Genomic DNA, 13,804 nt, shown 5'->3' with positions numbered 1-13,804 from the left:
CTCGGTGCGCTCCTGGCCGAGGAGTGGGAGCAACTCGCTGCAGCTGCCCCGTGCGCCCCGCGCTCACAGCCCCACACCGAGGACGGCCCTCAGTCAGGGCGGGGGTCCTCCGCGTCCCCAGGCTGAAGCCCGACCTGCGGTGCGAGCCCCTCCCTCCGGGACCAACTCCCCTCATCGATGCGATTTACAACCACCGGGGGCACTGGGCCATTACACCCCCGCGGCTTTATTTTCGTTTCTCCTATTCACTGGCCAATTTCCTCACCTTGGTAATACCTTTCCCACTCAGCCACAAGGCATTTCGTTCAGTGAAAGCCGCAGCAGGAAGGGCGGTAAACACTGTGGTTGTGCAGCCCTGCTAAGTGCAGAAGTCACCCGGGAGGCGGCCAAGCGCAGGCCAAGCAGGCCGCGTCCACGCCGACGCGCCTCCCCCGCGCTCCCGCGTCCAGCAGCTGCCACGGGTGCTAATTGGCGGGGAGGGCACAGCCTCCAATACTGCCCTCACGTCCCCGCAAACTCCACGTCCCTGACTGCTGCCATGGCCATCGTCTCCGCGCCCCCCTTCCCTCATAAGCTTTATTTTCATTTATCTAAATGGAATAAAATAAAAGCGCGGGGCCCCACTGCCTCCCTTCCAGCCGGCACCATTCTCTGAACAACAGGGCTGGGGATCCGGGCTTGTAGGGGGAACGGAGACTGGGGAGGAACACTCTCTGTCAACAACTCCGCACGGCCTGCGGCTCTAGGGTAAGACAGCAAGCTCGTGTCCAGAGGGACTGTCACAAGTCACAGCAGAGGGCCCGGTGGGAGGTGGGTGGGTTAAGTGCCACGTGTGACCGAGTGCAGATGCCACGGGACAGCCAGCCGGGAGTTCTCGTGATTTCCTGGGCTGGCACAGGTGACAGGCTCAGGACGGCGGAGGCTGCCTGGACACGAGGCATGCACTGGCTGACTCTGAAGGCAGGTAAAACCCACTGCCCCCCAGGGCAGCACCCTGAGTCACACCGATGGGGCCCACCCTCTCCCACATGCAGCAGGAGACCCCCAGCACAGCCAGGGCTGCGTGACCTCCCTGCCTTGAAGTACCCTCTCCCCTGACACCTCACGGCAGGTCCCACGCCAGCTCCAGTGCCCGGCTGATCCCACGCTGGTCACCCCTGCAACGTCATGGGGAGTCCCCGGCCCCACCAGACCACGCTCGTCACCCCAGAGATGGTCGAGGTGTCGCCCACTCCCCCAAAGCAGTCCCACGGACGCACAGCTGACCTGTAAGCTGCAGAAATGAGGGCCGTGAGCTCCCATCTACAATCGTGTGTGTTGAGGAGAAAACTAGGACTTAACTGTGCGTAAAATATTTAGCTAAATTGTTTGGGTGATGACAGTTTTCTTTAAAAAGACAGAAAATGAAAAGCACTGTTGGCTGTTGGCACAAAGTGGCCTCTGGACTGAAGCAGTGTGGACTCGCCCCGGGGTCAGAGGCAGCGGTACCTGCACACTGGGGTGTCCTCCGGCCGACGCCTTCACAGCCCCCCGGCTCCCCTCCGTCTCATAATGGGCTCTGTGGTGGGACTTGGGCTGCACTTCGATCCTCAGCTCATAGGGTCCTGAGTGAGACGGCAGCTGCCAGTCGAGGGCCGGGAGAGTTGGGCTGAAAGGGGATGGAAGAGCATTAGACACCGCACCCATCCCCCGCGCCCCATCCCCCGCATCCCGTCCCCTGCACCCCATCCCCTGCGCCCCATCCCCCGCACCCCATCCCCCGCATCCCGTCCCCTGCACCCCATCCCCCACGTCCCGTCCCCTGCACCCCATCCCCTGGGCCCTGTCCCCTGCGCCCCATCCCCCACGTCCCGTCCCCTGCACCCCATCCCCTGGGCCCTGTCCCCCGCGCCCCGTCCCCTGCACCCCATCCCCCACATCCCATCCCCCGTGCCCCACCCTGTGACCCTGGGGCCGCGGGCAGTTCACCCTGCACCGCTGGCGTCTAAACCGCCATCAGGCAGAACTGCACCCTGACACAGCCCTCTAAACGTCTTCGACGGCTCATGTGCCCGGAGCCTTTCGGGTCTTCATGACAAGCCTCCTGAGTAAGATGGAAACACTTCCACAATAGACCCGGAAGTGTTTTCCTGTATAAGGTGGAGACTGCTCCACACTAGACCTGGAAGTACTTTCTTTCCTTCACGATAGGCAGATAAATTATTTAACCTCCCCAGTAAGATAGATTCCAGAAGTAATTAAAGGTCTTTCAAAATCACAGTGGTACCCGCTCGGCCTAAGAACAGGAAGGCCTGGTTCTGATCAATGCTTCCCACCAGCTAGGGCCCAGCTGGGTGGCAGGACTTGACTGCTGGGGACGCGACGGGCTCCGTATCAGGACCTCGCCCCAGCCCCGAGCCCCATGATTCATGCGTGACAGGTGTCGAGCACCCACCAAGGGCAGGAAGGAGCCGCAGCCCCAGGCCAGCAAACAAGGGGCAGCTGTGGGGCCCGAGGTGGGTCTGTGAGCTGGTCTGTTATTTTGGCGCTGGTGAGGGGAGCGTGGGGGGGGGGGGCACGTGTGCTAGGCCCGCCCGCAGAGCCCCCAGCTTCGTTTTCCCTCATGGACTGGCGGTGGGCACTGCTGGCCTCATTCTACACATGAGGAAACCAGGTCTCTGTGACTCCAAAGGCCGTGCAGAACATGCTCCAGGGTCCTGCCCGTTAAAAAGGCACAGGTCAGCCCCCAAAAGACACAGTCTTGTGCAAGGCCCCCATGTTCGCACAGGAGCTGGGGTCTGGCCCGCCCACGCTGCCCAGCAACCAGAGCTCCTGCAGCGTCACGGGGCCGGGGGAAGGCGCCTGGGAGCCCTTGGCCTCACCTGGAAAATCCAAGACTCTAACACGAGCAGAGGCTTCATCGGTGCTGCTGCAGCCAGAAACTTACAATCCTAACTGGAAATCGTGCAAATTCGATGGATGTAGGCCTGAGAATCCAACAGTCGGGGCCAGCGGAGGCCAGGATGACCAGGCCCCTCAGGGCACCTCGGTCTAGGCAGGGAGGAGGCCTCTGTGTGTCCCTCAGCCCGAGTCCACTCCACTGGGCTCTAATCACTGTCCGAGTGGGAGGCCTTCCAACCCGGGGAACCCCCTCCTCAGACTGTCTGGCAGATTCCAGGACAACTTTCACTTGAAAATCCTCTAGTCAATGGCCAACCTAAATTCAGGTTCCCTCAGGGGACAACTGAACTGGCCGCCGCCCTCCCAGCTCCTTCCCGTCTGCTGTTTCCGTTCCGAGTCCATTTCAGCACGGTGCTAAGACACAGCCCGCTGGTTCTCCCTGAGAACAGCTTCGGAGAACTGGAGCGCATGACCAGCGAGAGCCGGGCAGACACGTGTGTGTGCTGAGCATGCGTCTGCTCGGGCGAGAGAAGTGCCAAGTCACGGGCAGAGCCAGGAGCCCCCCATCCCAAATGCCAGGTTGCTTCTGAGTGCATCCCACAGCCATCGGGGGGTGGGGTGGGGAGGGGAGTCGTCCTCATCCAGGAAGTTCCAAGATGCGTTTATCAGTTTCCTGGGCCGTGGCCGACGGAGGCAGTTCTCAGATGAAGCTGCAGGTTGTCAGCGTCACAGGGCCGGGGGAAGGGGCCCGTGAGCCAAGGGCTTCCGCACGAGGTCGGCCTGGCAGGGCTGGCTTGGGGCGGGGGCACAGGTCCCAGGTGGGTAACAGTCTTCCAGGGGCTGCTCCAGGCCCTCCGAGCGTCTGCCCACTTCAGAGCACCCTCCCCGGAGGGGTACACGTCTCCAGTCTGAAAGTCCAGCTCACTGTATTCATTCTGTGCTGTCTTATACATTCTGTTGATCTAAGTAAAAAGACTGTATCTAAAATCTAATGGTTCATGAAGAATGGGGCGTGGGGCGTGTAAGCCTCATGTGAAGGACCAACTCAGGAAACAAGGCCAGGAACATGTGCTGGGGTGGGAGCGCGGAGTCTGGGGGAGGCCTGAAGACCTGCCTGAGGCCACGCTCGGTCTGCAAAGCCTAGAACAGGCTCCTCCCCAGGGCAGCAGGTCAAGATCCAACGACTAAGAACCAGGGCCGTCCTCTGGGGGTCTGCGCCACAGGGCCTGCACCCTGCAGGAGCCCTCAGCCGGCTCCAGACGAGAGCCTGGGGCCAACGGAAGTCACATCTTTTCCTCGAATCCTCACGAGGTTCTCCTGCCAGTGAAATGGGGGTGACGGAATACCACAGCAAGAGGGGGCCCTCGACCCGCCTTCCACACCCAATTCCCGCCCCGCGGGGCTGCGCGCTCATGTGTGCGCACACGTCAGGGGCCAGGCGCCGACAGTGGCCATCACGGATGTGCCAGCTTTGCGGACGCTGGCTGAAGGGGACACAGATCTCTGAGCAACTTGCTGTGACTCTGGAATTCTTTCAAATAAGAGGTTTTTAAAACTGTTTGCGTGCTTGGTAATAAGGATCCAAACTGCGTTCCCGCTGCTCCCATCTGAAGACGAGGAGGCCTCTGAGCCCGAATCCCCGCCCGGCGGAGCAGCGGGAGCAGTCAGGGCCAAGTGCCCGCGGCTCACCCTGGGCCAAGGCTGAAGGGTGATGCCGGCTCCACGGCCCCCCGCCGGGCCCCCGGGAGCGCTCGCCTTGTGTGAGGACCAGGAAGCGAGACAGGCCTCCTGGGCACAAGCGTGGGCGAGGCCTCCGTGGGGAGAACTCCCGGTTTGAGTCACCCCGTCCCCGGAGCTGCTCCCCCTCCATTTCCCACGAGAAAGCCTCTGTTTCTTATTGAATCTGTTTCCTTCATGCAAGAAAGGGGTAAAGGACTTTTTCAAGCTGAGCTCACAGCCCGGAGACCACCCACGCACTGGGCTCCCAAACCAGAGACGGCTCAGCTGCTCGGGTCCCCAGGCCCGTCCACGCCCTTCCACCCTGCTGCCCAGCAGCCCCGCGCTGACCCCTGGGAGCCCTTCCTCTCCACTGGCTGCGGCGGACGCCTGCTCAGTGCTGCCCCTGGCATCTGTGCGTCCAGCCTGGTCTTTCCCGTGTGCACAGGGTTTCATAAACGGCCCTCCTCACTGCAGCAGCAGCTGTGCAGAAGCAGCACCGGAGAGGGTAGGGTGTTTGCCAGACTGCAGCTCTGACCTCTGCACCACGAGACCCCTACGCCCTTCCCGATTCCAACCAACGCCAACCCCGGTCCGGCACCAGGAACATCAGCCTGCGTGACAGGCTCCACCTGTGCAGCCCGAGCGCCCCAGCTCAGGGCAGCGCCGACCACGGAGACTGGAGACCGTTCACGCCAACTCAGAACCAAGGTCCTGGCAGCGAGCTTCAACTAACAGCAGGGCTCAGGGCCCCGGGAGAGCCTCGTCTCAGTCCCTACCACCCTCCGTGAGTCCCGATGGCCAGTGAACGGGGCAGGCCTCAGGCCTCTCCACTTGGAGCTGAAAATCTCGTTTAAACCATTTCGCCAACCACCACACACCAGAGACGCCACCAGGTGCGGTGGAGGGACGTGCGCCCATCACTTTGGAGCTAGATCCCAGCAAGGCCCGGGGTCTCCACCAGCCTGAGGAAAAGCAGGGAACTCCTGGGACAGAGGCGTGCCCCATGGGACACGGGGAACCGCCGAGCCCCCTACAGCTGTGTGCGCAGGAGGCAGACACCGTGCACCGGAATGACCGAGAGGAACGGGGCCAGAACTCGACAACCGCCAAGAAAATAACACAGCATCGGGGATCCGAACACTCACTTGTTCGGTTAAGGGGTCATTTCAAGGCACTTGTTAGCTTCCTAGCATGGGCTCTACTGGCGTCACAACTAGTTTCTTAAACGAGTGCCTATCTTTGGAAGACGCACACAGTGTCGATGGATAAGATTGAGTGAGGTCTGAGATTCTGCTGCAGAGTAACCGGCTGTGGGTCGGGGTGAGGCCAGCTGACCCCGAGTTAATCGGCCAGGTTAGGGGTGAGCATGGGGACCCGCGACTCATCTCGGACTCTGTACAAGTTTGGTTTTCTGTAACACGAGTGAAAGCCCAAAAGCCGTTTTCACGAGCAGTCCCAGGGACGCGTGCCACAGCCATCCGTCCCCATGACGCTCCGGTCAGGGAGCTGCCGGGGAGCCAGTTTTCTTTTTGCTTATCTACATTGAAAAACGGTGAAGGATATTAGCTGTAAACTGCCAAAATAACCCATTTTCCCACCTTCCGCCCTTGCCCTGGGAGCTCAGCGACTGTTCTGAGCCGGAGGCAGCGACTTCGGGAAAGTGGCTTCACCCAGCCTGAGGCCCCTCCGCCAGCCTCCTTCCTCAGAAAGGCCGGGCTCACCCCACACTGAGAACCAACATGCACCCCAGCCCCACCGCCCAGGCGGCCGCGCACGGGGCCTCCGCCAGCCCCTCTGGCTGAAGCCCTCCTCACGTGGACAGGCGCTGGGTGGGGGGCAGCGCCTCTGTTCAGACGGTCTGGGTAGAACCCTTTCGCTTCTGCGCCTCCTGAGAGCTGGGCCCACGTGGACTCGCCACTTAGGAAAAGCTGGTCGGTGCTCTTCCGGGACTCTCACACCTCTACAGCAGCTGAAGCTACAGACTCTGCACTTGGCAGGCCTCGAATCCGCCCAAGGAGAGACACCAGAGCTTCAGGGGAAGGACGTTACCCACGTTTGAAAGGAACATGTTCTCCCAGAGTCGGAGTCAGGGCCTTCTGTCACTTGCTTTGTTTTGTTTTTTCCCTCTGATTTTAAAAAAGGCCGTCAGCTCAGTTCTGGGCTGTTACGCAGGGTCTCTGGGCCCCCAGAGGCCCGTGGAGCAGGGGCTGCGCCCAGGACCACCCAGCTCGCCCAACGGCCGCCCACTCTCCAGCCGTGGCCCCTGACACCGCCGGCCAAGCCCTGGGGGAGACGGTTCCTCCCACTCAAGGGGGCCGGCCCTTCTGCGGGGCGGCCAGGGGCCATGGGGAGAGGCCAGGTGGGTGCGCCGGGCAAAGCCGGGTTTCTCGGCTGATAATCCCATGGGGTTTGAAGGGCCTGTGGGTTCCTGCCACCCACCCTGCTGTCAGTAGTGCCACCGCGGGTACCCCTCCAGGTGTCATGTCCTGGGGGCCCCTCCCACCCTCCAGGGAACACCTCTCAGGGAGGGGCTGGCCGCTGTCCAGGATGGGTCTTTAGAAAACTCCTTCAGACCCAGCCTTTCACTCCTGGTGAGTCTGGACGGCACGGGTGGGGCTGAGGGGAGAGGCTGCAGGCAGGACTTCGTGCCCAGAGAGGCTGGGAGTCTCGGGCTGTCACACCCGACTGTGGGACTGGCCCCTCTGCGCTGTCACTCAGGATGGCACTGACAGGGCCCAGGGGCAGGAGCTGCGCGGGGCGAGGCGCCGACGCACCTAGGGGCCGGGAGGTGCTTTACGGAGACGTTGGGTTGGGTAAACAGCTGGACGAGGGACGTCTGGGCAGCACAAGGGAAGGAGGCCAGCGAGGCGAGAGGAGGGACCACTGCCCGCCCTCGGGGTGCCGTGCGGACGGAGCACCCGCCTGTCCGCCGCTGACAGCGTGGAGCTCAGGGCCCTCCAGGGCCCCCATCGGGGCCTGACTGGTCCCTGGGGGTTGGGGCCCAGATGGGGTCAAGCACTGGGGCGTGCTCAGCAGGGGAGGGTAGCCTGGGGAGCCCACCTGCTCAGGCTCCCCACTTGTGGGAGTCCTGCCAGGCCTGCATCTGGTCAGGAATTCCACTCAAACTCGATCACAAGCCTGACTTTCAGAATAAGCCTGGCAAGGCCACCATTGAGGGATTCTTTTTCTTATAATGGCGGCTCAGGAATTTCATAAGAATTCATTGCTTTCAGTGGCTCCACCAGCAGAGCGTGGAGAGCTCCAAGGAGGCAGAGACTTCCTTCCAGCTCTCTGGAAAATCCCCGTCATCCTTGCTCTGCACCCCCTCCATAAAAAACCACTCCACTTCCACGTAAGCTGCTCAGGCCCTGCCATCCCAGACTGGCTTCCCGACGGCTCCCGCCACCCCACACCTGGGATGGGGGAGCCGGGCAGCACCCGGGCAGACGGGGCCCAGCCCCTCTCCCCAGAGTGGATGGCTCTCTGGGGGTCTCCTCCACGAGGGCAGAACCCCGGTGCTCCTCTCACGCAGCGGTGCGGGCCGCCCAGGAGGACAGGCCCCCTCCTAAGAGCTCCCTGACCACACACACGGCGAAGGCGTGTCTGAGGGCCCCAGGCGTCCCCACGATTCAGCGTGAGGGGCCGGCTCACGGGACGGGACGAGCTCTTGTCTGGGGGTCCAGCTGAGACGGACAGGCAGCTGCTTTGGGGGAGCTTCTCTCCCCGACCCAAGGTCGGGGACCTGCACTCGCAGCCGGTTCCTCCGCCCGCAGGGCCCGGGACTGTCTGGACGAGGGAGGAAACTGCCGTCCCCTCGTGCTTATCTCTGGGAGTAGGACAAAGAGTGCTGGGAAGGGCCCATGCCTGTCACATGCCCAGGGGAGGGAGGGAGGGAGGGGGGAGGGGGGAGGGAGGGAGGGACGGACGATGGGTTAATGGGCGGGCGGAAGGACAAACGATGGATGATGGGTGGACGATGAGTGGGTGGGTGGATGGGTGGAAGGACAAACGGATGGATGATGGATGGACGATGGGTTAATGGGCGGGCAGAAGGACAAACGATGGATGATGGGTGGACGATGAGTGGGTGGGTGGATGGGTGGAAGGACAAACGGATGGATGATGGATGGACGATGGGTTAATGGGCGGGCAGAAGGACAAACGATGGATGATGGATGCATGATGGATGGATGATGGGTGGGTGGGTGGGTGGGTGAATGAGTGGGAGGATGGACGGATGGACGGAAGAAGAGGCAAGGCAGGAAGGGAGAAAGAACAGATGGATGAAGGATCGTACCCTGGGTGAGGAACCCCATGGGAAAACTCTGCTGCTCTCCTGACCTTCACACTACAGGGGGCAGATTCCAGCATGTTTGTGACAGTGACTTCAGGCCCAAATGCTGTCTCAGGTGCCACTGGAGCCTGCTGCCAGTCAGTCGTTGCAGAGATGAAGGCTCAGGGCGAGAACACTCCGGCTGCCAAGGATGGCTCAGAATCGCCGAGTAACGCAGGACGGGGCACAAGCTAGCCCTGAAAGCGGCATTCCGATGTACTTTTCCACCACAGAACCACCAGGACAGTCAGCGGGCGACCCCCAGAGCTCACCCCTCCTCTGTTTAGTTTTAATATGGTGCCCACAGAAAAGCCCAGAGAGTCTTTAAATAGTAGCCATTCGGTTTCCAAATTCGAAGTTTAAAACAGACTTCAGTGGCTCAGGACATAATAAATACAGTTGCTCTCAAGTCAGCCACAGGAACATGTCTGAGGCAGCACGTGGCTCCCAAGGACCAGGGGAACGCAGGAGCTAGGGAGGGTCTCGCTGCAACAGCTCAGATCCTGACGCCCGCTGTTCGCAGCAGAGCCCGTCCTCGGGCCCGAGGAGATCCCGTGCCCGACAGGCGCAGCCAGCTGGGTGCTGCCCCCTCGTCGCTGTGGTCTCTGGCCACCGCCAGCGAGTGACCACCATGCCCCCTCACCACACACGCATCTCCGCCGCCTCACCCCCTCCTTGTAACCCCTGACTCAAGATAAAGCAGTGAGACCTCAGGGCCACCTCCAGGCGTGTGTCCGGCCCCTGTGACGCACCCCGGCGGTGTCACTGGGGCCTCCTGGCCTTGGAGCCCTGCAGTGACCATGCACGCGTCACTAGACCTCACGGCTCCCCGCTCTTTGATTGTGCGTCCAGGAACTTCCACATGCCTCAGTGTCCCCGTCTGTAAGATGGGGCTTATGCCCGCACTCCGTCTCCCACAGCCGTGGGCTTGCTGGCCCGGTGCCCGGTCCCTGCGTCTGGACGGCCCTAATGAGCTTTGGGCTCGGGGAAAACAGAGCAGCACCTCAGTGTGGCTGCCCTGCGGGTGGCCATACTCACCTGCGGGAGGTGACTCTCAAGAGAAAAGCAGGCATTTCCAGAGGCCCCGAGGACCCTCCGAGGCACTGGGAGGTCGGAGCATAATTAATGCAACGCTCTGGGCTCCAGGGGTGTGAGGCACCAAGCTCTAGACGGCTCCTCTCCACAAAACCTCCCTCACGTGAGGGGCAGGCGGGGCGCGAAGGGGCACCAGAGCACAGACGGACTCAGATGGGAAATCTCGGGGAAAAACAGCACCGAAGTCTCTTTCTTCACTCAAAATCAGCTACTGCCGCAGGTCAACCCCGGCTTCCAGAAGGTGCTTCAGAACCATCCATTGAAGAAACAAACCCATCATGACATGAATACGTTTTTGCTCATGAACCAAGAAACAATTGGCAAATAAGGCCCACTAACTTGCACAGAAGGTCTAGTTTTAAGTGTGGACAATCACCGTCCCCCCACCACAATGACGTGTGTGAGCCCCAACGGGACCGTTACCTGGTCCCAGCCGGCCCAGGTGTGTGGCAGGTGTGTGGGGCCCCAGACGAGCTCGGAACACACCTGCCCTAGAGGAAAACGTCTGAGCAGAAATCAGCTCTGTTTTGTCTGTGGTCACTGGCGCGTGTCGCCGCTGGACGCTTCCTCCCGGCCGAGGCTCAACAGTCTGGGAAATCTCCAGGTCGGAGACACAGGAAGGCCCGGGCTGGTGCCTGAGACACCTGAGTGCAGCCCCGCCCCCACATGCCCTGGGGTGGACAGAGGGGCCTGTGCAGGACCAGGCCAGGCGTGACCAGTCTCGGGGCCGGGCGTGACCAGTCTTGGATTATCCCACAAAACCAGCCAGCATTTCAGATCTCAGTGGCTTGACGTGAAAATCTGTGTGCAAAGCCACCAAGATGCAAATTATTGTATCGGCTCCAGGAACACAAAAGGATCTGAGTTTCTCTTTCTCTTCTTCATGGCCAATAATTACAGACATCCACAGAATAACATCAAAAAGAGAAACAGGGGCCCACGTCCCCCGCACCTCGGGGCGGGAGCCTCCCGCCCGCCGCTCCCTCCACTGCAAACCCACATCTTAGCTGAAGCCGGGACTTGAAGCACCTTTTATAGCGTCAACTGCGACTCTGGGAACCAGGGGGAGGCTGCTCCGTGAGCTGCAGGGGGTCTGCGTCTCTAAGACCACGTGCTCCTGCGGCGAGGGGCCCACCAGCAGAAACGCAGAGCCCCGGCTGCCCTGGGGACTGAATCCACCTGCAAAAGCCTCTGGGAGAGGCTGCGGTCAAGGTCAGACCTCTGTCTGCTGGGTTCCCACCTCCCCCAGCGGCGTGTCAGCACCTGGCCCAGGACACGTATGTCGTAGGAAGGTTTCAGGCTCCCCTGGAGCCCCCCCACGGCCCGCCCCCCCCATTTGAGGGAAGTCTGTTCGGGGCTCTTGGGAGCAAAGGCCCACGAGGGGCAGCTCCAGGGCAGCTGGTCGCGGGCGAGAGTCCAGCTCTACCCACTGTGAACGGGGCCTGAACGGGTGGCCCGGAGGCTGAGCACAGGCCCTGCGAGTGCTCGGGTGGAGCAGAGACCCGCTGCGATTCCACAGGCTCCCCGCTAGCTGGCTTCTCTTTTAAAGCTCAGTCTCAGAGAGCTTCCTTTTGTGACGTCAAACAGAAAAGCAACCCATGAGCGAAACGCCCGGTGCCAGGGTGTTGCTGTGGGCTGGGGGCTTGGGGCCGGCGGGGGCTGGCAGGGGCTGGGGGCTGGCCCGGCGGAAGCCCCCAGCGCAGGCGGCCCAGGGCCGGGGCCACCCGGGAGGAGTGATGCGCTAGGGTTGGTCACCAGCCTCCAGCTTTACCTAATCTGATTCCAAATGGGGATAAACTCTGAAACGGGCAGATGCAGCGCAGCTGGGGTCAGCGACGGTTCCGTCAGGCTTCTGGAGCTAACGCTCACGCGCGGCATAAGAGTCATGAACGTCACTCAGATCATCAGTCGCAGCCAAAACCTGGAATAAGCGGTTCAGACGTGCAGGCCTCGGGTCCCTGAACCAAGCGGACCCGGCGCCCCCGTCCCTGCGCCGCCCTCGCCCCCGGGAGTCTACTACTTCCCAAGTCTTCCCTCAAAAGAGCGCGCGCCGCGGCGGGCAGTTAATCCGGCCAGCGTGCTGTTGCGGTCACAAGCCTCTTCTTAAGACGCTCTGCCTTCCAAACCCAGCTCCCTTTAAGTCCACACCCTCATGGACTTTGCCTCTTTAAAGACAATTCAGAGATTATGCTGGACCCAGATCGCCAACGACGCTAAAACCTCAAAAGCTGACACTTTACGCAAGCCAGTTCACAGGACGGACTGCGAGGGCCCCAACAGGCGCTCTGGTATGTTCAGCTCCACAGACACTTAAGCTTTAGCTCCTCTGGGTCAGCATGAAGTCCTCTAAATGCCACCATCTGAGAACCACCACCCAGAAACAACCCCACCGGCGAGGGTTCTTCTGCCCCAGGCGCGCTGGGCTCCTGCCCCCGGCCTTGCTGGCAGGGGCCCTCCACTCTCACCGCCTCCGGCCACTCCCACCGTGCGGACGTGGTGACCGTGGGCGCTGCCTGTGACTGTCGCCGGCAGAATTAGTCATTCTCACCCGCAGCCTGGAGCACAGTGGGAAGAGGACCCTCTCCATTCTGAAGAGGCTGTGGCCGGACTCCAACGCAGAACAGAGAGCACCTAAAACCCTGATCTGGGGGCTCTAGCGTTTCCTGAGCTCCAAGGCAGGAACACCGTTCTTAAGCCCCAAAATAAGTCTAAACTCTGAAACTATTCACTCCTGTGCAACACTGCTGCTGCTTTCACAAACACAGCTTCTGTGGCAAGAACTCAGCATCGTCCTGTGACGCCTGGGGGCCTGTCGGACCGCTCTGCACCGAGGGGCGTGTCACACACGCTGTCCAGGCAGAAAGACCCCCAAGGGGAAATGGTCCCACAACACCGAGGCCCCTGGGGAGGGGGGCCAGCACTGCACACTCCTCATGAGAAAGTTCCTCCCCCCTCAGGACAGAGCTAGCAGTGCGCGGCGGTGCTGCACCCAGGCAAAGGGACTGGACTCGTCCCGATAAATTCTCCACCCCAGACGCCAGAGGCCGTCCAACACTCGCACCTCAGCTGTGTGGCCCGGGCGCCCGCTGGTGTCCCCTGGGCTGGCCCCCCTCCTCGGGCACACGCAGCAGCAGCCGTGGGAAGAAGTCGGTCACCGGCCCCAATGGGTCAAGCAGCTGACCCCGCTCTTCCCCCGAGCACCTGGACGGGGTCACATGGAAACGTACCGCCACTGGGGACCAGGAGACGTGTTCTGGCGTGGAACCAAAACAGTGGAAAAAGCTGACTTCAGCCCCCAGGGGGAAGGGTGGTGCATCCACGAGGTCTGTTTGCCTGAACTCACGGGAGTGCTGGGGGCATCACCCCTCACTCAGGGCTCACAGCCAAGGCAGGAAGAGGCAGAGTCACTCGGCCCCAAGGCCATCGCCCAGACCCCGGGGTAAAGATGCCTGGTGTGCAGAGGACAACTCGCCAGAAACACCCGTGTTCCCGCAGTCTCCCGGCAGCCAGGGGCCTGGAAGGAGGAGGCACCAGGGTCCCACCCACCCCAACACCAGGTGTCACAAGCTGAACTGGCCCCGCCGAACGTCCCAGGTCGGAGTCCCCAGCCGGGACCTCAGAAGGCGACCGTGCTTGGATTCAGGGTCTTCACAGGGGCCACCAAATTAAGGCGTGGCCAGGGGCTGGCACCCCTGTAACCACACAGAAAGGCGGTGTGGCTCCGCGAGATGTGTGGGGACTGAGCGTCCGCATGTTTGTCGTGGCAGCCCCTGCAGA

The 13,804-nt window shown here is 61.6% G+C and overlaps 1 protein-coding gene across 8 annotated transcripts in view; it reads right to left on the bottom strand.

Annotated features, from left to right (window-relative positions):
* The window catches only part of NFATC1 (nuclear factor of activated T cells 1), a 91,014-nt gene that overhangs the window by 60,557 nt on the left and 16,653 nt on the right, over positions 1–13,804 (bottom strand). For all 8 annotated transcript variants that reach the window (XM_074355359.1, XM_074355362.1, XM_074355361.1 and 5 more), the window contains exon 3: positions 1,489–1,648. In XM_074355359.1, the coding sequence (XP_074211460.1) occupies positions 1,489–1,648 (160 nt within the window). The remainder of the gene's footprint in view (positions 1–1,488; positions 1,649–13,804) is intronic.

This window comes from Camelus bactrianus, chromosome 30 (genome assembly GCF_048773025.1).
Source record: "Camelus bactrianus isolate YW-2024 breed Bactrian camel chromosome 30, ASM4877302v1, whole genome shotgun sequence".
Lineage (NCBI taxonomy): Eukaryota > Metazoa > Chordata > Mammalia > Artiodactyla > Camelidae > Camelus > Camelus bactrianus.
The sequence above is the reverse complement of the archived record's forward strand: the minus strand, read 5'-3'. Positions and strand labels throughout refer to the sequence as shown.